The sequence below is a fragment of the Rana temporaria genome, chromosome 2 (assembly GCF_905171775.1).
Source record: "Rana temporaria chromosome 2, aRanTem1.1, whole genome shotgun sequence".
In the NCBI taxonomy this organism is placed as follows: Eukaryota; Metazoa; Chordata; class Amphibia; order Anura; family Ranidae; genus Rana; species Rana temporaria.
Window position 1 is genome coordinate 463614248 of NC_053490.1, and position 24739 is coordinate 463638986.

General features: G+C 42.6%; 2 protein-coding genes across 3 annotated transcripts in view; one reads left to right on the top strand and one right to left on the bottom strand.

Annotated features, from left to right (window-relative positions):
- Positions 1-9857: 9857 nt before the first annotated feature.
- Positions 9858-24739, bottom strand: part of AKAP10 (A-kinase anchoring protein 10) — a 66481-nt gene continuing 51599 nt past the window's right edge. The window contains exons 11-15 of one of the 2 annotated variants that reach the window (XM_040338651.1): positions 23921-24030; positions 23701-23783; positions 23320-23372; positions 12455-12560; positions 9858-10188 (exon numbers count right to left, since the gene is read on the bottom strand). In XM_040338651.1, coding sequence (XP_040194585.1) covers positions 10145-10188; positions 12455-12560; positions 23320-23372; positions 23701-23783; positions 23921-24030 — 396 coding nt within the window. In that variant the 3' untranslated portion in view covers positions 9858-10144. The remainder of the gene's footprint in view (positions 10189-12454; positions 12561-23319; positions 23373-23700; positions 23784-23920; positions 24031-24739) is intronic. The other variant, XM_040338652.1, reaches the window with a different exon arrangement.
- On the top strand, positions 16761-20033 carry LOC120927757 (E3 SUMO-protein ligase ZBED1-like). Its single transcript, XM_040338653.1, has 2 exons — positions 16761-18708; positions 18912-20033. The coding sequence occupies exons 1-2, from the start codon at positions 17233-17235 to the stop codon at positions 19305-19307; spliced, it is 1872 nt and encodes a 623-aa protein (XP_040194587.1). The 5' UTR covers positions 16761-17232; the 3' UTR covers positions 19308-20033.

Consider the following 24739-nt stretch of genomic DNA (forward strand, 5'->3'; position numbering starts at 1 on the left):
GGCCAGTCATAAAAATTAAATAAAAATAAAAACTTATAAAAATATCGATTCTGCGCTGGAGATGGAAATTGACATCCACTCCAGATCAGAAACAATTAGTGTTAAAAAAAGAGTTTATTTAGAACATGTATTTAATATGTTAAAATTGCGATCTTGTATAAATAAATGTATATATAGATTATCGCTAAAAACAAATGTGTTAGAATCGCATATATAAAAAAAACACAAAATATATCCCTACTACCTCATGTGATCAAAAAAATGCCTCATGTTTAGTGTGAGTCAGATCACCATATACATTGACTCTCATAGCATAAATGATTGTAAATATAACAGAATCCAGAATAAAACATTAAGCGCGTATATGATTATTGCGCGTATATATTGAATTTCCAAAGACCCAGAAAATAGAACAAATAATATGAATAGCTCATGACATATTAATAAAAGAATTTATATCCCATTCGACGTTCATTCCGAACGGGGTATATGTCTGAAGTTCGTATATCCAGAATGTCTCTAGGCGGGAGACCCCCCTAGTCATGGCTCCACCTCTCCATGGAGGAGTATATTTATCGATGACAACAAATTGTGTCCCTTTGGGGTTTCTATGATGGAATTCCCTGTAATGTCGGGGGACTGGATGTTTGGTGTCCCCGCCTATTATGAGTGCAATATGTTCACTCACTCTGATCGAGAAAGTGCGGATGGTGCGACCGACATATTGCATGCCGCAAGGACACGTTAGTAAGTATACAATGTACTTAGTCGCACATGTACAAAATGTTTTTATAGTATACTGCTTGTTGGTAACCGTGGAGGAAAACTCCAAGATTTTTCTTGTGGTTAGAGCATTATGTTGACATACCTTGCATTTCCTGCAGGGGAAGAAGCCTACTAAATTATGAAAAAAAGAGCTTTTGACAGGAGGGTTTATTATATTTGGAGTGATTTTGCTCTGTAAGGAAGGTACGCCTTTAAAGACCACTTTAGCCTGTTCAGGAAGCAGTGGACCTAAAATTCTATCCCCTCTAAGGATGTTCCAATGCCTGTTGAAAATACTCTTAATTTGTTTATATTGAGTGGAATATGTAGTCAGCATAGCAAATTTGAAACCCTCATCCGTAGGACGCTTGGACTTAACAGATATTAGTGACTGAAAGGACTCGCTGTAATTCTGAATCTACATCACTAATGGGGTACCCCTTTTCTAGAAACCTAGATTTTAAAATCTCTGCTTGGGCAAGATAGGAGTTATCGTCCGTACAATTCCGACGCAGTCTAAGGAATTGACTGCGGGGAACCGACCGGAGCCAAGATGGGTGGTGGCAACTCCCCGTAGGGATATAACCATTACGGTCGGTTGGTTTAAAATAGGTTTGGAAGTGGAACTTCTTATCAACTATGGTTATCTCCAAATCCAAGAAATGAATCTTAGTAGGACTAAACTCATATGTTAGGGATATTATAGTTGTCATGGTGCTGGAGGGGTATGTAGGGCAAGTAAATCTGCCATAATATACAAATATGCTGTGCACATGGTACTGTGCACAGCATATTTGGATAGTTGGACATTTGCATAGTTGGACATTTGCATAGTTGGACATTTTCACTCAATAAAATGAGTGAAGATTCAGTTAAATTATCCAATTATGTGAAAAGTAAACTTTGAACAGCGGCAATTCTCTAAGGTTATGTTTAATGATATGGTTGTCCCGATACTAGTATCGATATCTGGACCGATACTGAGCATTTGCGCGAGTACTTGTACTTGCGCAAATGCTCCCGATGCTTCTCCGATACTTTTTTTTTTCTTACTCTGAGAGGGGGCGGAGAGGAGAGCTGTCCTCGGGTATGTAAAACATGCCACTGGGAGGAGAGCTTCTGCCGCTGCCGCCATATAGTTGTTCGGCGCTCGGGGAACATATCAGCTTTCATTTGAATAGCTGTGTGTTCCCCGCCGTGCATTGTCATATATAGCCCCTCCCCCTTGTCCAGGCACTTTGATAGACAGATCATCCATCCCAAGATTGGACGGGTGATCGGTCTATCAAAGTGCCCGGACAAGGGGGAGGGGCTATATATGACAATACGTGGCGGGGAACACACAGCTATTCAAATGAAAGCTGATATGTTCCCCGAGCGCCGAACAACTAGACGGCAGGGGGAGACCTACACAAGGCTGCATATGGGAGAGACACATGTGCTTGTGTGACATTAGCTTTAGGCTAGCTATACACTATTTTTCAGCTTTCAGGCCAATTGAAGAAAAAAATAAATAAAAATCAATAAAACACTAATAGATTCCTCCTTTTGCACTTTAGAGTGGGGAAGGAGGAGTCCCCCTGTCGCCCTGTTCTGACAGCCGCCAGAAGCTTAAGTGTAGCCATTTGAATGTAGCCCTTGTTCAGCCAACATTTTTCCTTGTGGCTACTTCAATTTTTTTTTATTTTAAGTGAACCCTCTAGTCTAGACCCAGAGATGTTGTAGGAATGTCTCGGCTGCCTGGGACACCCCTCCTCATTGGCCGAGGCAGCAGCACAGCATCATTGGCTCCACTGCTGTCAGTAAGCCAATGAGGACTGAAAAGGGGGCAGGGCCTTTACCAGACTTTACAATCACTTTAAGTCTGGTAACTATATAAAATTGAAAATGTTTTGTTATACTGTATGTGTACAATAAGTGTAAAAGAGAAAAAACAAAAAAAAAAAACTGTTGATCCCTCCAGATGCTCAGTGCTGCCTGTGCACTTATATCAAGCATAAAAGTTATTAGCTCTGTCTGGTTCAGCTCTGTGAAATGCAGATCACCTACCTTCCATATTAAAGAGGAACTGCAGTCTGCTCACACAATTTGTAATAAAAACATTTTTGCCATTCTAAAGCTTCCCTCCAACCACTTTGCATATTTTCTATATACTGCGATTCTGTACATGCCAAATATGATGCAGAAATCTCCTTCCACTGAGTCTTACTGCATCCAATTTAACTGTGGGCAGCTGAAGCTACTGCCTGTTCACTTCCTAAATTTACAAAAGGCACACCTCCAGCTCTGCAGCTCTCATTGACCCTCTTATGAATAATCCCCCCTCCCGTCTTGGCAAATTTTCACAAGAGTGAGAGAGCTGTGCACGATGTCATAAGCCTAGGCTTTTTACCAGACAAGAAACAGGAAGTGGGCTGTATAAGCTATTTACTGGAAGAAAAAAAAAATGTTTTACTATCCAAAAGTTAAAACAAGGGCAAAGGATTTAACAGATGGAAAGATAAAAAAAAAAAAAAATGACTTTGGTTCCGCTTTAAGGAGAAGTAGATGGGTTTGCTCTATTATCCTGCCCTAAGATGACAACACTGCCCCCCCCTCCGAATAGATACAGTATGGTTAGTGAATGCAGTCACCCTACAGCAATAAGTGTGTTACTGGCTGGAAAAACTGCTGCCACAACCACCATAGCTACAGACTGGTAATCCGCATTATATTAATAATAAATGAGCAATACAAAAATAAAAAATAAATCAATAATGCAATTCTGCTTTTAGGTTTTGATACACTTTCAATTCAGGTGGCTTGGCCTGAAACCACATTAGATAATGGTCTTGGAGAGCACACATACAAAACACAATGAAAAGGATAGACAACACTTTTAATATTTTTCTCTTATATATTCTCAATTTAACACATTTAAATAGATGAATGATTAAGTACAGGAATACTTGGGCATGAGAAGGTCATGGAAGAGGTACATAGTACCAAAACAGCTATTACACAGCCTCCTTGTTTTGTATATTACCGGACAATACATAAGGTAGTTTTAACAAATCGCAGCTCAAGGATGTTATCTAGATAAATCAACGATGCCTCCATTTCTGGAAACATTAATATTACATAAAGTGATTCATAGGGGAAAAGGGGAAAAAGAAAGCATATTTAAAAAAAAAACATACAAACAAGAAACAATCTCCCCAAGGTGCCTCTTCTCTGGAGAGTGTATTCTCACTACTAAAACTACAGCATATAAACGGAGTGTTGCATCAAGAGCATTGCTCATGTCCTGAATCCGTATGGAGTCTTTTGGTGTGCCGTGCGCTCTACATAGTTTGAAGAGGTCTTCTATAGCACTTCTATCTTTAAGATGTCAAACAATGGCATTCAAGCCACCTGGGTCAGTGTGCATCCACAAAAGTTCCTACGAGCATTACAAGCCCCTCCTCCAAAAAGCAGTTTTCCAAAAATGGAATTGCAATTTAAATATAAAAATACCTATAAACAAATAATTCCTTAAGCAATCTTCAATGTTTTATTACTAGATTTCTCAAACAATCCGAGTACGTGCAATCATCACATATCCACCCTAGACAATACCTTCAGTAGTTTAAAGAAAGGTCCAACTCACCTTCAGTGATTGCTATGAACGTTTTATCAAAAGAAGAGAAAAATGCTGTAAAACAGACACAATGAATTGTGCCGCCCCAGGGCTGTAGGTCCACCCTGTTTATTAGGCTTTAACAAAAGAAAAGGTTCCCAGAAGTTGATAAAATAGCAATGCAACTTAAAAGTTGCTGGAAGGTCTAGATCCTGTTTGCAGGCCACAAGAGTAATTTCACCTACACACAGGATACTTGGGATAAAGGGATATTTTGCACAATGAGATGCATGAATGAAACATGTCATTAATAGGCCAGGTCTGCTTAAACTTGAAATCTCTGTGCCAACTGTTGTGAAAATGACTGGTATTGTTTAAAGGAGGCCTCACTTACAGCATTGTTAGGGGACCCTTCACCTTCTGCATCTTACTGAAGCCTTTATGCAGCCAACTGCACCAACAGGAGTACAATGCAGATCAGCCATGGCTGCATTTTAAAACATTCCCCCCCTCCAGTGCACCTGTCAGCCACCCTAACATTTAAAAGCACAAGCCATGCCAACTGCACTTTAGCAGTGTGTACTGGGCTGGCTAATCCGACAGCCTGTCCTTAGTGGCCACTAGTTTTTCTTTTTTTCAATCCAGAGGGTTGAATGAAAAAAACCTGCCATCTCAGGTCATAGCCGCTGTATTAACAATCCAATGTTAGTACATTGATCTGCCCTGCTGTTCTATTGTGTTCTGAAAGGCGCAAAGCCCGCTGCCAGAACACCCTGGTAAGCAGACCTTTTTCAGCCATGCCCCTTCAACAGAAACCAGCCCGCTTCTGTCAGCCTGGCTGCAATACACATGGGTTGAATTAAGCGTTAGTAGAAGCTTGACTTCCATAGCAAAAGAAAAACTAAATAAGAGAGGCACGCAAAGCAAGCTTTCCGGGCCAACTTGTGGTACCAGTTGACTGAACCTTTACAGTTGAAAGTAGAGAACGGCTGTCAAGTTCAACCTAACTAACCCTGGAATCATCAATGAGTACTAGACAGATTTGGATGCCAGGGACTCTTGAAAAGGGAAGGGGGTTGACCAAACTGGGTAAATCCTTTAACATGGGAACTAGAAGAAGGGGGAGAGAAGAGGGACAGAGCCTACTATAAAAAACTGCTGCCAAGTAACTGAATGTCTTGGGTGAGTCTACATAAAACTGGCATGCAGAAAGAGTGCTTAGCATAATCTATGACCTGTGATGTAGCCATTACCACTAGTGTAGGATAAAGGTGGATGGCTGATAAGTGCAAGCAGTTACCACCAAATTAGAAGAACATATACAAATCCTTTGAAATATGTAGGTTAGTTATTTTACCTTTACAGAAAAACTGTAAAAGGTGACTTAACACCGCACCCCCCCCCCCCCTCCCCACGCAATCCCTGCTTTACTAATCACCGACGATCCTCAGCGGTCATGGCTCTTGCAGCCACATAGCACTGACAGTTAGGTTCCATATGGTCCATCCTGGCAGTGCAGGACAGAGAAAGCACCAGGGATATTAAATTCCCACACCAGTGGATCACCAGGGATAAATACAGCAGGGAACAGGGGGAGGGGGGTCTGGTGTTCAGTCACAGGTTTACAGTTTTCCTGTAAAGATCAACTAACCCTTTAAAGCTGAAATATGTCCCAAAACAATTTTGTATATTTGCACAAGAAAAATAAGTTGCCTCTAAGGAAGCGTGCCCCACTTCTGGCTATTGCTGTCTTTGTTAAAGCTTTAACTTTTTTTCAGCCTGTAGTCTCCTGTTTGGTACCAAACATCCAGCAATGAATCTTGTCATTCAGTGCAGATGTCGCAGAAAGTCACTTGCTAAGCACCTCCACTATTGAGAAAAATCCTTGCATTCTTTTCACAGAATGCAAGGCGTTCTGTGAATCAAGGAGGTGCAGATGAACATCACAATCTCTCTCCTCCAATCACAGAACATTTTGCAATCAGTGTAAAGAGTACACTTTTTTTATGACTAGATATGGTGTCAAGCCAGCTGCTTCCTGTGATATCTGCACTACAGCCAGAACTACAAGGTTCAACAGGAGACTGCGAGTCAATTTAAAGTAAAGCGCACAAGCACTGCAGCAGCCAGAGATGGGAAATGCACTTCTGTTGGAGCAAATCTTTTTTCCTGTGCAAATTGACATATTTTTTGGCTATGCTTTACCTTTAAAATGTGTCAGGCTTGTGAAGTAAATATGTCATTAATCTTGCTTTTACTGCATTAGGTCAATATAGAAAAAAAAATAAAAATACACCCAAAAATATCTGCACATATTTCGGTTTTGTATTACAATGCCTTCACACCACAGGAACTGTCCAAATCGAGGGACACTTTCTATCCAAATCCTGCCTGTTCCTTAAGAGGACACTCTGGGTATCCCATACTATGGCATACGTATACATATGGCTACGCCAGAATGTGCTTAGGGAAATAAAAGCCGAGTTTACCAGTGTTCTGCATTTTGTTATGCCTTTTACATGCATTTTAATTCATGATAGTAACAATGGGTGATCTATAGAATGCGCCCTAAAAAGCCGCCCACCGTTGCGCCTGTGGAGGAGTGGATGATGCCTAGCTGCTGTTTAGAAGATAATAAGTGAACAAAAAGAATATAAGATGATGAAACTCTCTAAGGAGTGTCAACAAATTAAAACAGCGCTATCAAATAACTGTGCATATTTGATTATATAAAATATATTACTACAACCCATATGTAATGATATACAGTGATAATAAACAAAATATATCCAGTTTAAGAAATAAACACTAAACTGTGACTGTAATAATAAACACCCGTGATTGACTTAAACGTGAAATGAACGCACTGAAAGTGCAAGAGACAGTCTTTAAAAATAATTTAGAACGTGGCCAAACAAAGCAAAGTTCATGTGTATAAGAATCCTGCGATCTTCAAATATTTCCGAAAACTTCCACCACACCCGACAGTGCTCAGTGACTCCTCCCCCATCAAATGGACACTCACCGGATAGGTATGCCTCACACTCTCGTGTTTTGGCACAAAAAACCTTATCAGATGTAGTTGTTCCCGTCAGTATAGATGTAATCCAAATATGACATCCAATCAGTTCCACAACTGGCCGGTCGTGTGATGCTGTAACCAAACAAAATTGACGTCCTTTTTTTCCCCACAAATAGAGCTTTCTTTTGGTGGTATCTGATCAACTCTGTGGTTTTTATTTTTTGCGCTCTCCTGGATTCAATCTCCTCCGCCCGTCACTGTTAAGGATCACCGGTGAGTGAAGCTGGAAAGGTGATCCTTTACAGTGATGGGCGGAGGAGATTGAATCCAGGAGAGCGCAAAAAATAAAAACCACAGAGTTGATCAGATACCACCAAAAGAAAGCTCTATTTGTGGGGAAAAAAAGGACGTCAATTTTGTTTGGTTACAGCATCACACGACCGGCCAGTTGTGGAACTGATTGGATGTCATATTTGGATTACATCTATACTGACGGGAACAACTACATCTGATAAGGTTTTTTGTGCCAAAACACGAGAGTGTGAGGCATACCTATCCGGTGAGTGTCCATTTGATGGGGGAGGAGTCACTGAGCACTGTCGGGTGTGGTGGAAGTTTTCGGAAATATTTGAAGATCGCAGGATCCTTATACACATGAACTTTGCTTTGTTTGGCCACGTTCTAAATGATTTTTAAAGACTGTCTCTTGCACTTTCAGTGCGTTCATTTCACGTTTAAGTCAATCACGGGTGTTTATTATTACAGTCACAGTTTAGTGTTTATTTCTTAAACTGGATATATTTTGTTTATTATCACTGTATATCATTACATATGGGTTGTAGTAATGTATTTTATATAGTCAAATATACACAGTTATTTGATAGCGCTGTTTTAATTTGTTGACACTCCTTAGAGAGTTTCATCATCTTACATTCTTTTTGTTCATTTTAATTCATCCCTATAAAAAAAAAAAAGTACCTACTGGCTGGTAGCAACGGTTATTGTGCCTTGTGTGCCATGAATGTGGCATAATGTTTGTACTATGCAAAGCAGAAAAAAAATTTTTTTTTTTTTTTTTACAGGGATTATTTAAAAAGATTAAAAAATGAGGCAGATTTTGAAGTACAGGATGCAAGGCTTCCTTAACAGACTGAGCATTTCACAAGCACCAAGACTTTGAAGGGATGAATGTCAGTAGGAAACTAGGTGTGTGACAGGGTGTTACTGTAATATTAAACTATCGTTATTGTGCAGACACCTTTGGGTCATATATTTTAATACAGATTTGCTTTAAAGTTACCATGTCACACACACAATGGTGGCTGTGTCTCAGAGTGCAGACAAAGGGAGAGTGCAAAATCTGATGCAGTTAGGCATGGTAGCCAATAGGCTTCTAACTTCAGCTTAGCTACCATGCACAAGCTGCACCAGATTTTGCACACTCCAGTTTTAGTGGATCAACCCCATAGAGACAGCAGTCTATTAGCCAGTGGGGACATCAATATGGTACCAAGCTGTATATATGGGTTCAATGACACAATGGCTACCCCCAAAAAATATATTTTTTTCTGGCTGTGTGAAACAGGTTAAAATAAAGGTCACGGATTGTTCTGCCAAACAGACTTGGTAAGGCAGCCATCACTGATAGGAGTGCCTAACCACAAAAAAAAAAAAAAAAAAAAAAATCTGAGTGGAATTGGTCTTATAACATGCTGTTAACTATTCTTCATTTACCACACATATTAGCAACACAAAAATATTCAAATTCTCTTTGGAATCAGACAGTTCTTGCTTCAATGAACCGTAAAATGACAGTAAAGAGACTTGTAATGCGACTTTGGACATCAAGGGCACCCATTCAAATCGGTATGACTTAAAGTCGTGACTTTGAAAAAGTGCCTACACTACTTTGGTGTGACTTTTGATGTAACTTTGGTCCAGAGAAGGTAAAGTCGGATCAAAGTCACGCTCCAGTCTCACTAATGTGAATGGAGTTAATGCCATTGACAACACAGATCTTTAATTTCAGATATTTTTAGGGTCTGTCTCCGCCAGCAAACCGCATCGTTTGTACAACTGCTGGGAAACAGAGGTTATGTGCCAATCCCAAAGCATTGTACGGTTTTATGTTTTACAGAACGGTCAAAAGTGACATTTAAACAGTTCTTTTTACTGCAGTGCTGCAATGTGGTGGATCGTATTGCAAGCAGTACTTTTTTTCAGCTGTGAGTGGACACAGATGGAAACAAGGTATTTTGCTTGGTATATGGGCTTGAGCTGCACTGGAAAAAGCTGCCAGCATAGCCCCAACTCATGTGGTGTGAACAAACCCTTATACACACGTGTGTGTGTGTGTATATATATATATATAAACCTTCCGCAGAAAAACAGATGGAATCTTAACAGTTACAGTGGGGGAACACCTTCACTGTGTTTCGATGAGTACTACTGAGATTATGAAAAATGAACTAGTTGTAGTAACAGATTGATATTTTATGTTGAATCCTGAAGTCTGCATGGACTAATAATCAGGGAGGTCAGTAGTCACACAAATGTCGCCTTCATATCGGTAAGTGCTCCACACATAACTTTCAAAGTGCAGCAGATTTCTTTCCACTAAAGTCAGGTTACAAAGACAATTCATCTTCCTTCCCATCCGTCTTGCTCCAGAAGGCTGCACCTTCTCCGATATTTGTTTCATTGCTTTGTATGATTTCCGCAAGTAGAATATAGTGTCTTAAGTGCAGGAAAAAGATTCACTACAGAGAGGAACTCAGGAAAAGCCAGGTATTTGATCTCAGAGCTGAGGTGGGAAAAAGAGAACAAAAGAAAAGTAAAAAAAAAAAAGCAGCATCAAGGTCAGCCAATAAATGTGTGACACATTATACAAGTGAGAGCAAGCCTGCACAGCAGTAACCATGTACTGTATACAATATTAAAGAGTCAGCACACCAGAAAGTTCTAGTTCAATTCACAATAATTAATTTTGAAAATGAAAAAGTTTGCATAAAGGATCACAGCACAATGAGGAACTAAGTGACAGCACCAAGGTAAACCCAAGAGCTAGGCAGAGCATATTCAAACATAGTAAGGTGCAGACACATTATCGTGATATAAATGGCAAACAAGTATAGCGAAATAAAAAAAGAAAAAATATAGCAAACTTTTCAATAGTTTTGGGGTAAAAAACCTTTATCAAATCCAATTTCCACCTGGACTTAGCTAAGGGTTTTTTACCCCAAAATGTTTTCTGCACCCCCCACCTCTTTCTGCCATCAGTCACTTGGTTACTCTATATTTAGCTTTTTGTATTTTACTATACGTGTTTAGCATTTATAGCACAATACATTCCTCTGCATCTTGTCATATTTGAATATGCTCTGCCTAGCTGTTGGGTTTAACGCCATGTTGTCTAGCTTAGATTCCTTATGCTTTGTTTACACATCCGTGTATAGAATTGTTTGGTATGGCTTTATACTAATATTTAATGTTGGAAATGAAATACTACATGTGAAATGAACTAGAAATTTCTGGTGTGCCGTTTCATCATATACGCCGTTACTGGTTTGGGGCTTTGTGAATTAACTCCAAAATTATAACACCCTCTCCCTTTTTTCGGGTACTCAATTGCTTGTTTTTTTACGGGTCTGCACATTCTATTGTGTATTTTACCTGCGCAGCAGTAATACACAGATATGGTTTACGTGACTCCATCATGTGTAAAGTAAGGGCATGCCATCAATGGCCACCTCTGAAAATGCCATTTCCTGGCTGTTCTATATCTGACAAGTATGTTTGGGTCACAGACCTGAAACAATGCATGCTAGGTCAGAATTATTTGTATACTTGTTCCAGGTCAGTGACTTGGACCACATTAAATCTAACTTCAACCTGTTTACTCCCTTTGACTACAGCACATTAGAACAAACCTTGTATACTTATTTTCTATTTACTAGTGATTTTGATTACACTTTTTCCATATACAGATTTGTTAATGCGCCCTTCAGTATATATTGCCCGATATATACAGATGAACATCGATAAGCCATAACAATATGAGCACCCAATGTTGAGTAGTTCCCCCTTTTGTTGCCCTGACCCATCTAGGAATAGACACCACTAGACCTCTGAAGGAATGCTGTGGAATCTGGCACCAAGACATCAATAAGAGGTCACTGACTGCACTGGCTACTGCATCCTGGTGTCATCTCTTCCCCAGGCAAGCAACGCACATGCACTGGCCTACATGATGTAAACGGGACCGTGATTCAGCAAACCAAGTCACCTTCTTCCATTGCTCTGTGGTCCATTTCTGATTGCTCACGTGCCCATTGCAAGTGCTTTTGATTGTGGACACTGGTCAGCATGGGCACCCTGACTGGTCTGTTGCTACACAGCCTCATAAGGCAATAAACTGGAATGCATTGTGTGTTCTGACACCTTTCGATCATAACCAGCATAAAGGTGAATGGAAGGCTTGTGTATAAATAATATAATAATGCCTCACAATCAGTTAAGCAATAAAAGTCCACCTGTATGTATAAAATTGCAAAAAGCTGTGTGTTTGCACCTTTTTTTCCCCTTAAGGCCGGGTTCACACTTGTCCGACAAACGCTCCGACATTGGGAGCTCATGTCGCATGACGGATGAAAATTAATGTTTCCCTATGAGAGCCGTCTTAACTGGTCCGACACAAGTCGGTCCGACTTTGAAAATGCTCCCTGTACTACTTTGGTCCGACTGATCCTACTTCAGCCCATTAAATATCATTGAAGTCAGATCAAAGTAGGATCCTTGTCCTAACCATCCGACTTTTGACATCCTACATTGTGATTACAGCAGCAGTAAAAGGAATTTATCTCTCTCTGGGATTGTTTTGATTGGTCAAAGAATAATTCAGACTATCACATAGTCGGATGAAGTAGTATCTGGTTCATGAAAGTCGGATGGATGTAGGACCAATGTCGCAGAGCAAAGTAGGATGAAAGTCGTGTAGTATAGTGTGAACCCAGCCTAAGAAGTCATTGCCTTCTTCAGCAATCTATCTAAGTCTGCAAAAAAAAACTGACCTGTACTGACCTTGGTATGTTTGTCAGGTGGCGGATTCCACTGTGCCTGCTGCATGACATCATTAACAATCATTTTTGCTATTTTCCAGGCCATTTCTTCTTGGGCCTAAAAAGAGAAAATAGGGAAGTAATTGGTACATGTATGCCCCAATTATATAAAAAAACAAAACAAAAAAAAAAGCCATTAGAAAGCCCACCGTGACAATCCCCATCAGGGACAGATAAACTCTGCCCTTGCAGTAAAGAACTTACTATATTTGTCTTAGTTCTGACTATATGACATTTTGGCCAGAATGAGACATTTATGGTGCCTCTGGACATGGCTGCACCATCTTGTCTAGTAATTTTCTGCAAGCTCTCTCCCAACTTAAAGTATGTGTAATTTTAAACCATGAATTCTCTCATTTGTTCACTTTGTGGTCTGTTAAATGCGTCATTGACCCTTTCGCTGCCACTGCTCACATTTTTGTAAATCATTTTATTCTATCTTTTTATGTGACAACACTGAAGAAATTACACTTTGCTACAATGTAAAGTAGTGAGTGTACAGCTTGTCCAACAGTGTAAATTTGCTGTCCCCTCAAAACAACAACACACAGCCATTACTGTCTAAACCACTGGCAACAAAAGTGAGTAAGCCCCTAAGTGAAAATGTCCAAATTGGGCCCAAAGTGTCAATATCTTGTGTTGCCACCATTATTCTCCAGCACTGCCTTAACTCTCCTGCGTATGGAGTTCACCAGAGCTTCACAGATTGCCACTGGAGTCCTGTTCCATTCCTCCATGACGACATCACAGAGCTGGTGGATGTTAGAGACCTTGCACTCCTCCACCTTCAATTTAAGGATGCCCCACAGATGCTCAATAAAGGTTTAGGTCTGGAGACATGCTTGGCCAGTCCATTACCTTTCCCCTCAGATTTTTTTAGCAAGGCAGTGGTTGTCTTGGAGGTGCAGTCTCCAAAAGGAAGGGGATCATGCTCTGCTTCAGTACATCAAAGTAAATGTTAGCATTCATGGTTCCCTCAATGAGCTGTAGCTCCCCAGTGTCGGCAGCACTCATGCATCACCAGACCATGCCACCCCGACCACCATGCTCGACTGTAGGCAAGACACTTGTCTTTGTACTCCTCACCTGGTTGCCGCCACACACGCTTGACAACTTCTGAACCAAATAAGTTTATCTTGGTCTCATCAGACCACAAAACATGGTTCCAGTAATCCATGTCCTTATTCTGCTTGTCTTCAGCAAACGGTTTGCGGGCTTTGTGCATCTTTAGAAGAGGGTTCCTTCTGGGACAACAGCCATGCAGAACAATTTGATGCAGTGTGCGTAGTATGGTCTGAGCACTGACAGGCTGACCCCCCCCACCCCTTCAACCTCTGCAGCAATGTTGGCAGCCATTCCCAAAGACAAGATCTAGATATGCTGAGCACGTGCACTCAACTTCTTTGGTCGTCGACCATGGTGAGGCCTGTTCTGAGTGGAACCTGTCCTGTTAAACCACTGTATGGTCTTGGCCACTGTGTAGAGCAACAATTCTATTTTCAGATCCCCAGAGAGTTCTTTGACATGAGGTGGTGACCAGTATGAGGGAGTGAGAGTGATAATACCAACATTAACACACCTGCCACCCATTCACACCTGAAACCTTGTAACACCGAGTTACATGACACCAGGGAGGAAAAATGGCAAATTCGGCCCAATTTGGACATTTTCACTTAGGGGTGTACTCACTTTTGTTGCCAGCGGTTTAGACATTAATGGCTGTGTGTTGAGTTATTTTGAGGGGACAGCAAATTTACACTGTTAAACAAGCAGTACACTCACTGTAGCAAATCTTTATAACTGCCAACTAATTTATGACTTGTAAAAGCTTTCAAAGCATTGCCTATGGACAATTTTAGGTGCCATACTTTGAAGTTTCACGGCTGTGCACAATTCTAAGGCTTGACATATTTGGTATCCATTTATTCAAACACCATCTCATCTTTTAAAATTTTACAAAATATTTGGGTATTGTCTTGTGTTTGTATTAGGGGTGTAACGGATCATGTCCGATCCGCGATCCGAACGGGCCGACCTGTACGGATCGGCACAGCATCCGATCCGCGGAGCGCACCGCCGCCGTGTCCTTAGGAAAGGCCGCGGCTTCGGCCTAGCTCCGGCGGCGGTGCGCGCTGATGTCATCACCCCTCCCTCTGCAGTCTGCACGTGTATTCTTCCAGAGCGCGCAGTCTGCAAGTACAGTGAGAGGTACAGTGAGAGACCAGAGTACAGTAGTAGTAAGTACAGTTGATTGATTCTGAGTTGATTCTCATAAAAAATGGCTATAATTTTCAGTGTGTAGTGTACTGGGGGCAATGTTGGCTATTATGCTATTTATTATTTACTAGTGGGAAAATGGCTATTAATTTCAGTGTGTACTGGGGGAAATGTTGGCTATTATTATTATTACTAGTGGGAAAATGGCTATAATTTTCAGTGTGTACTGGGGGCAATGTTGGCTATTATTATTTACTACTAATTACTAGTGGGAAAATGGCTATTAATTTCAGTGTGTACTGGGGGAAATGTTGGCTATATTATTATTATTACTAGTGGGAAAAATGGCTATTATTTTTATTACAGTGTTACTACTAGTGTGGGGGCAATGTTGGCTATCATTATTAGTGGGAAAAATTAGTGGATGAGTCTGACTGGATGTTACAGTGAGGTGGGGGCAATGGTGGATGTTACAGTGAGGTGGGGGCAATGGTGGATGTTGTAACATCATCCATCATTGCCGCCACTTCACTGTAACGTCATCCACCATTGCCGCCACCGCCTCACTGTAACATCATCCACCCCTGACATCATCCACCATTGCCGCCACCGCCTCACTGTAACATCATCCACCCCTGACATCATCCACCATTGCCGCCACCGCCTCACTGTAACATCATCCACCCCTGACATCATCCACCATTGCCGCCACCTCACTGTAACATCATCCACCATTGTCGCCACCGCCATGGTGGATCCATGGTGGATGTTACAGTGAGGTGGCGGCAATGGTGGATGATGTTACAGTGAGGTGGGGGCAATGGTGGATGTTGTAACATCATCCACCATTGCCGCCACTTCACTGTAACGTCATCCACCATTGCCGCCACCGCCTCACTGTAACATCATCCACCCCTGACATCATCCACCATTGCCGCCACCGCCTCACTGTAACATCATCCACCCCTGACATCATCCACCATTGCCGCCACCGCCTCACTGTAACATCATCCACCCCTGACATCATCCACCATTGCCGCCACCGCCTCACTGTAACATCATCCACCCCTGACATCATCCACCATTGCCGCCACCTCACTGTAACATCATCCACCATTGTCGCCACCGCCATGGTGGATCCATGGTGGATGTTACAGTGAGGTGGCGGCAATGGTGGATGATGTTACAGTGAGGTGGGGGCAATGGTGGATGTTGTAACATCATCCACCATTGCCGCCACTTCACTGTAACGTCATCCACCATTGCCGCCACCGCCTCACTGTAACATCATCCACCCCTGACATCATCCACCATTGCCGCCACCGCCTCACTGTAACATCATCCACCCCTGACATAATCCACCATTGCCGCCACCTCACTGTAACATCATCCACCATTGTCGCCACCGCCATGGTGGATCCATGGTGGATGTTACAGTGAGGTGGCGGCAATGGTGGATGATGTTACAGTGAGGTGGGGGCAATGGTGGATGTTGTAACATCATCCACCATTGCCGCCACTTCACTGTAACGTCATCCACCATTGCCGCCACCGCCTCACTGTAACATCATCCACCCCTGACATCATCCACCATTGCCGCCACCGCCTCACTGTAACATCATCCACCCCTGACATCATCCACCATTGCCGCCACCGCCTCACTGTAACATCATCCACCCCTGACATCATCCACCATTGCCGCCACCGCCTCACTGTAACATCATCCACCCCTGACATCATCCACCATTGCCGCCACCTCACTGTAACATCATCCACCATTGTCGCCACCGCCATGGTGGATCCATGGTGGATGTTACAGTGAGGTGGCGGCAATGGTGGATGATGTTATAGTGAGGTGGGGCAATGGTGGATATTATTACAGTGGGGGAGATGACGTGGATATTACAGCAGTGGGGAGATGTCTGGATATTACAGTGGGGAGACGACATCTATATTACAGTAGTGGCGGGGGAGATTGTGGATATTACATTAGTGGTGGGGGAGAATGTGGCTATTACAGTGGGGAGTGGGGACTATATGATGGTGGAATTTTCACAGGTTCATGCAAATTCAAATAACTGCGGCGTTTTGTACGTTTATTCAAATTGACTTTTAGGTTATCCATATTTTTTTTTTTTCTAATTTTTTGTATTTATGGTGTTCTTGTCAATTCATGCGTTTACGTCGGTCGTTCACTATTGTAATATTACGTTTAGCGCAATCCTATTTTTTTTCTATATTTTATTCACTGTATTGGGGTTTTGCAGAAGGATTGCTGCTTCCACTGAGTTTTAGGTAATTTTTGTGGACAGCCGCCGGCTGCACAAGATTGCTTCTAGGTCTTAGCGCAGTTTCTTTCCTTTTTTCCAGGTGAGCTTCCCTGACTGGCGAGTCGAGCGACTGACTGCCCACTGTGCCCAGTGTTCTGCTCCTCCAGGCTACCGAAGCACCTCCACATCCTGCCTCTACTTTGGCAAGGAAGGAATCAGTCCACACACACACATAGTGTGGTCATGGCGAGCGGAGGAACGGAGGAGCTTGAACGCCCCGCGTCGTTTAAATCTCCTGTATGGGATCATTTTGGCTTCCCTGTGAAATATGATCATGAGGGAAAGAGGATGGTAGATAAAACCATGACGGCGTGTAGGCACTGTGGCACAAGAAAGCCATACGATAGTGGAAACACGTCAAGTATGGCCACGCATTTGAAGCGTCATCACCCCGGTGTTCCACTGACAGTCACAGGAGTGAAAAAAGCTGTTCAGCAACCACTCATCACCGCAGCATTTAAACAGCCCCTTATTCCACAATCGGACCGGGCTAAAGCCATTACAAAAGCGATCGGCGTGTTTATGGGTGCAGATATGAGGCCATATTCCATTGTGCAGAACGAGGGCTTTAAGCACATGCTTAACGTGCTTGAGCCACGTTACAACATCCCGTCGCGCATCCACTTCAGCGAAAAGGTTGTGCCAGAACTTTATGAACAGGAGAAGAAAAAAGTCGTGGATGAACTATCCCAAGCATCGTCTGTTGCGCTCACGACAGACGGGTGGACGTCCAGGGGAACAGAGAGCTATATAACAATAACCGCTCACTTCATCACGGCAGACTGGGAGATGAGAAGTCCGGTGCTGCAGACACGCCCCCTCTACGAGAGTCACACAAGCGCTCATCTTGCGCAGGTGCTGACAGAAGCGGTGGACGAATGGAAGCTAAAGAGGCCCAGTACCAATATCCCAGTCACAACTGACAATGCCAAAAACCAAGTTAATGCCGTGATTGAGGCAGGACTGGGCCCACAGATAGGGTGTTTTGCACATGTCGTAAATTTGGCATCTCAAAAGGGAATCTCTGTCAGTAGGATGGACCGCCTCCTTGGGAGGATCAGGAAGGTGGTTTCCTATTTCCACCGAAGCACAACAGCTGCCCATGTGCTTAAAACAAAGCAAGAAATGCTAAAGCTGCCTAAACACAAGCTCATAAATGATGTGCCAACCAGGTGGAACTCCACTTATGATATGCTGGAGCGTTATCTGGAGCAGCAGGCAGCTATATACTCTGCACTGACTGACAAGACCCTAAAGAAAATTGTCAAGGACATCATTACCCTGTCTGATGATGATGTGAGAGTGGCAGAGGAGGTCCTCCAGGTGCTTCAACCCCTCAAGATGGTAACATCTCTTCTGAGCACTGAAAGTTCACCATCTGTATCGATGATCATGCCCCTAAAAACAAGGATTCTACAATCCATGGCTCCAGGTGTGGAAGACAGCACCATCACACAAGATGTCAAGACTGCCATTAGAGAGGACCTGCAGCCCAGATACACTTCACCCCCTACTCTACAGGACTACCTTCACAGATCTACTGCCCTGGATCCAAGGTTCAAGTCCCTGTCTCACATGGACCCTGCCCTACGCCAGAGGACATACAGTGACCTCACCACCGAGATTGTGAGCAGTCTGGGCACTAAAGACTGTGATGAGGTAAATAAAGAATATTCTTTAAAAATGATAAATTTTAATCTAAATACATTTTTTTTTTTTTTTAATAATGGCTTTTATTAAATGTTGTTGTTTTCATGTTTCATAGACATGAAAAATGTGGCAATAATATTTCCACATTTTTCATGTCTATGAAACATGAAAATAAATAATAGGTTTAATTAATCAACAATTTTTTTGTGCAGGGTCAAGCTCAAGCTGCAGAGCCAACAGGAGCAAACTTGGACTCATCATCTCCTCCACAAAAGAAGTCGGCGATGGCAGAGCTTTTTGGAGAGACCTTTGCCAGCAAAGACAACAAGACTTCTGCTGACATCATCAAAGAGGAGGTGGAATCCTATCTGCTGGCAGCAAGCGGCATTACAGTGGATGGTGATCCGATGACATGGTGGAAAAGCAATGAGTGTAAATACCCTCATGTTGCCAAGATGGCAAGATGCTATCTCGCTGTGCCAGGCTCTTCAGTTCCTTCTGAGAGGGTGTTCTCAACAGCAGGGGACATAGTTACTGCACAGAGGTCCACACTCTCCCCAGAGCATGTAGACATCCTTGTCTTTTTGAAAAAGAATTTGAAATTATAAGCTCAGGAATGCTTTGCTTTCTTTCTTTTATTCTTCTTTGATGTGGACATATTAGGCTTTCACTATCCATGTTTCAAGAAAGAAGATATGTTGCACTTTTAGTTGTTTTTGGCTCTTTGCCCATCGGCCCATGTCTCAAGGAAGAAGACATGCCTTTATGTTGCACTTTAAGTTATTTTTGGCTCTTTGCCCATTGGCCCATGTCTCAAGGAAGAAGACATGCCTTTATGTTGCACTTTAAGTTATTTTTGGCTCTTTGCCCATTGGCCCATGTCTCAAGGAAGAAGACATGCCTTTATGTTGCACTTTAAGTTATTTTTGGCTCTTTGCCCATTGGCCCATGTCTCAAGGAAGAAGACATGCCTTTATGTTGCACTTAAAGTTATTTTTGGCTCTTTGCCCATTGGCCCATGTCTCAAGGAAGAAGACATGCCTTTATGTTGCACTTTAAGTTATTTTTGGCTCTTTGCCCATTGGCCCATGTCTCAAGGAAGAAGACATGCCTTTATGTTGCACTTTAAGTTATTTTTGGCTCTTTGCCCATTGGCCCATGTCTCAAGGAAGAAGACATGCCTTTATGTTGCACTTAAAGTTGTTTTTCATTATGTTAAACAGAAGATATTATGCCTTGTGCACCGTAACTTGATTTTATATAATTTCAAAGTAATTTAAGAGTGTTAATAAACAAAAAGACAAAACTTTTGTTTGTCTTGTGTTTTTTTTTTTTTTTTTACTGATCCGAAAATGATCCGATCCGTGACTCCCGATCCGAGGATCGATCCGATCCGTGAGTTTTTTGATCCGTTACACCCCTAGTTTGTATGTACCAAAGTTAACTTTAGAGTACTTTTTACAGAAAATATGGGTTTATTAATTAATTGTCCCAATGACATGCAGTGAGGGAAAAAAGTATTTGATCCCCTGATGATTTTGTACGTTTGCCCACTGACAAAGAAATAATCAGTCTAACTTTAATGGTAGATTTATTTTACCAGTAAGAGAATATCCAGAAAAACGCATTTCAAAAAAGTTAAAAATGTATTTGCATTTTAATGCATGAAATATGTATTTGACCTCCTATCAATAACTAAGATTTATGGCTCCCAGGTGTCTATATACAGGTAAAGAAAACACAAATTATGAATTTACAAATAGGTGATATTAGGGTTGTCCCGATACCACTTTTTTAGGACCGAGTACAAGTACCGATACTTTTTTTTATGTACTCGCCGATACCGAAACTTTTTTTAAATGTGTCCCCAAATGCAGCCATGTCCCCCACATATTGCAGCCATGTCCCCCACATATTGCAGCCATGTCCCCCACATATTGCAGCCATGTCCTACATACCTTGATGATGCCGCACGTGCCGCCGTTAACCAGCGTGCGGGGAACATTACAGCTTTCGCATCCCGCCACCGTTACGCCGCATCCCCGCTACCGCCGACTGGGTAATACGGGCGGGGAACATTGCAGCTTTCATTTGAATAGCTGTAATGATTCGCGCCGCGTATAGACACTCCCCCTTGCTCGGGTGAACTGTCCAATCCCGAGCGAGGGGGAGTGTCTATACACAGCGCGAATCATTACAGCTATTCAAAGCTGTAATGTTCCCCGCGCGTATTAACCAGTCGGCGGCAGCGGGGATGCAGGTAAGGGAGACATGGCTGGATATGGGGGGGGGGGGGAAGACATGGCTGGATATGGGGGGGGGGGGAAGACATGGCTGGATATGGGGGGGGGGGGGAGACATGGCTGGATATGGGGGGGGGGGGAGACATGGCTGGATATGGGGGGGGGGGGAGACATGGCTGGATATGGGGGGGGGGGGGAGACATGGCTGGATATGGGGGGGGGGAGACATGGCTGGATATGGGGGGGGGGGAGGAGACATGGCTGGATATGGGGGGGGGAGACATGGCTGGATATGGGGGGGGGAGACATGGCTGGATATGGGGGGGGGGGAGACATGGCTGGATATGGGGGGGGGGGGGGGGGGAGAGACATGGCTGGATATGGGGGGGGGGGGAGACATGGCTGGATATGGGGGGGGAGACATGGCTGGATGGGGGGGGAGACATGGCTGGATGGGGGGGGAGACATGGCTGGATGGGGGGGGGAGACATGGCTGGATGGGGGGGGGGAGACATGGCTGGATGGGGGGGGGGAGACATGGCTGGATGGGGGGGGGGGACATGGCTGGATGGGGGGGGGGAGACATGGCTGGATGGGGGGGGGAGACATGGCTGGATGGGGGGGGGAGACATGGCTGGATGGGGGGGGAGACATGGCTGGATGGGGGGGGGGGAGACATGGCTGGATGGGGGGGTACATGGCTGGATGGGGGGGGGAGACATGGCTGGATGGGGGGGGGGGGGAAAGACATGGCATATATATATTTCTTGATCGAAATGTAATATTTTTTCTTCTTGTATTAGTCACCATAATATCACTTTTTCATTATTACTGAGGGGTTTTGAGATTGCTGTATAGTGCACCCTAGTGGCCATCAAACTCCAATGTTTTTGATATAGTAGTGAGTTCTATATACATCACCTATTTGTAAATTCATAATTTTGTGTTTTCAATAAGTGTTTTCTGCTTTAGAGGTAGCGCAATTTATATTCTTCTCACATCTTTTTCTTGTATCTATTGTTTACATGGTAATCACAGCTCTCGGAGTGAATACACTGACTACATTGCATGTTCTTTTCTCTCTTCTTTTTCTGATATTTTAGCGCAGTTTCTTTCCATTTTTCCATATAAAGGTAAAGAGCTGAGAATAGGAGCACTCTCACAGGGACTCCTTCTAATCTTAGATTGTTACCTGTATAAAAGACACCTGTCCACAGAAGCAAATCAATCAGATTCTAATCTCTCCACCATGGCCAAGACCAAAGAGCTGCCCGAGGATGTCAGGGACAAGACTGTAAACCTACACAAGTCTGGAATGGGCTACAAGACCATCACCAAGCAGCCTGGTGAGAGAGTGACAACAGTTGGTGCGATTATTCGCAAATGGAAGAAACACAAAAGAACTGTGAATCTCCCTCGGTCTGGGGCTCAATGCAAGATCGCACCTTGTGAAGTTTCACAAAAAGGTATCAAATACTTATTTTACCCATTAAATTGCAAATCAATTTATAACATTTTTGAAATGCATTTTCTGGATTTTTGTTATTCGGTTTCTCACCGTTAAAGCGGTGGTTCCCCTAAAAATAAAATGTTGACATCGCATTTAGCAAATAAATTACAGTTAGAATCGGCTTGTTTTATTTAAAAAATACCTCCGTACGTATCGTTTCCATTATTCGGTCCCACCGCCACTTCCGGGTACGATGCAGGCGGTGGGCGTTCCTAATTGATTGACAGGCATCCGAACGACGCATCCATCGCGTCACGAGATGCCGAAAAAAGCCGAACGTCGGTGCGCATGCGCCGTATAGAGCCGCACCGACGTTCGGCTTTTTTCGGCATCTCGTGACGCGATGGATGCGTCGTTCGGATGCCTGTCAATCAATTAGGAACGCCCACCGCCTGCATCGTACCCGGAAGTGGCGGTGGGACCGAATAATGGAAACGATACGTACGGAGGTATTTTTTAAATAAAACAAGCCGATTCTAACTGTAATTTATTTGCTAAATGCGATGTCAACATTTTATTTTTAGGGGAACCACCGCTTTAAGTTAAACCTACTATTAAAATTACAAGCTGATCATTTGTAAATGGGCAAATGTACAAAATCAGCAGGGGAACAAATATTTTTTTCCCTCACTGTATGTGGGAAACGATTACACAAATGCAGTATGTAAAAACAAGATAGAAAGAATGAATAGTGACTAAACGTGACAGGCAGGTCCCCCCACCCCCATTCCCAAAATACTCCGGCTGCTTCGAGGAGACCAAAATAAATTCAATGTAGAAAGCTGATGGTTCAACAATTTCCACAGAAACCTGCACTGAAATACAAATCAAGTATCAAGCTTGTATTCAATGCATGGGAATATTCACCTCATCTGTACTTCCCTGTACCCATTTCTTCATAGCTTGTGAGAACATTGAACCTAGAAAAGAGACGCAACGTTACCATTATCATCATCTAAAATGCTATGTTCTTGGCTGTTACATTGACTCGGTCATTTCAATTTAGCATGTTCTGACGTGCACGCTTGTTCAAGGTCAGTAACAAACATACTGGACTCAATGGTGACAGAAACTAGCATAACTAGAAGAATGGCAGCCTCCAGTAAGGGCATCCTTTATTTGTACACAATTTTAAAGGACCAGTGGACCCAAAAAGTGATATTTCAATGGTAGGTTGAGCCACTTGCCAACTTCTTGCATTTCATAGGAATTACAAAGACAAGATTTAAGAAAGTGGCAGACATTCACCTTTGGATTTTTTCACATCAGGCTCAGGTTCAGACTCTCGGATGAACTGACCCAGGTCACTAACTGTGCCAAAAGTCATTTTTCTGCAATTAAAAAGATACATGGAAAATATAAATTAAATAAAAAAAACTGTCTTGTTTACCAATCTATTTGCAATGTATTCAGTTTACCAGGAAGAAATAATTTTCTTCTTCCAATACTGGTGTTCAGGCATTCTTACCCTGCATACGCTCGTTGATAAAGTGACTCGGGATCCAGGCTTGCAGCATCAACAGTTATTGCTTCATCAAAATTTTTCAAAATCTTTACATTGCTTTTTTTGACATTAACCTGGAACAACAAATAGGTTAGCATCATCCATAAAAAGTGCTGAACCGACTAAAAATACAGTTCTTGCACATTTGTTTAGATGTAGATAACAGAGGCCCATTCACACTTCTGCTTTCCTGCACGGTTTACTCCATGAAGATGCTTTTTCAGAAATCCTATTCATTACTTTAAGGCTAGATCACATGAAGGGGTATAGCTACCTTCTTGTGCATTTTCACATAAAATAAGCTGGTCAGTTGAAAAAAAAAAAAAAAAAAAAAATAATTGTACAAAAAAAAAGTTATATTTTAGAAAAGTAAAAAATATAGGGAAAATCTCTATTTTGAATGGTTAATGCTCAATTTGCATAAAGCATTAATAAAAAAAAACCAAACACTTTACCACAAGGCAACATTAACCTAAAATGCACATTGCTGCATATGTATAGGTGTAGAAATACCCTTAGTGCCCCTTGCATACCACATTGCACTACCACTCATTTAAAATGGCATCCACACCCATGCATGCTGAAGCACACCACAATGTACAAAGCATGCTCTGCCTAAAAAAAAAAGTGACGTGACTTTTATTGGACTAAAGGCCTGAAGGGGCCCTCAAACTTAAGCTCCTGAGCAGTTGAAAGATTTGCAAGCATAGCTATACTGAAGTAGCCCCTCGATCCACCTGTATAACAGAGCAGTCAAAGCACTCTATTATGTATTTGTGAGAC

Bases quoted from the DNA above. Each gene is read 5' to 3' on its own strand.
- LOC120927757 (XM_040338653.1), top strand. From the start codon at position 17,233: ATGGCGAGCGGAGGAACGGAGGAGCTTGAACGCCCCGCGTCGTTTAAA. The intron at 18,709-18,911 runs GTAAATAAAGAA...TTTTTTGTGCAG, and splicing joins GCACTAAAGACTGTGATGAG to GGTCAAGCTCAAGCTGCAGA.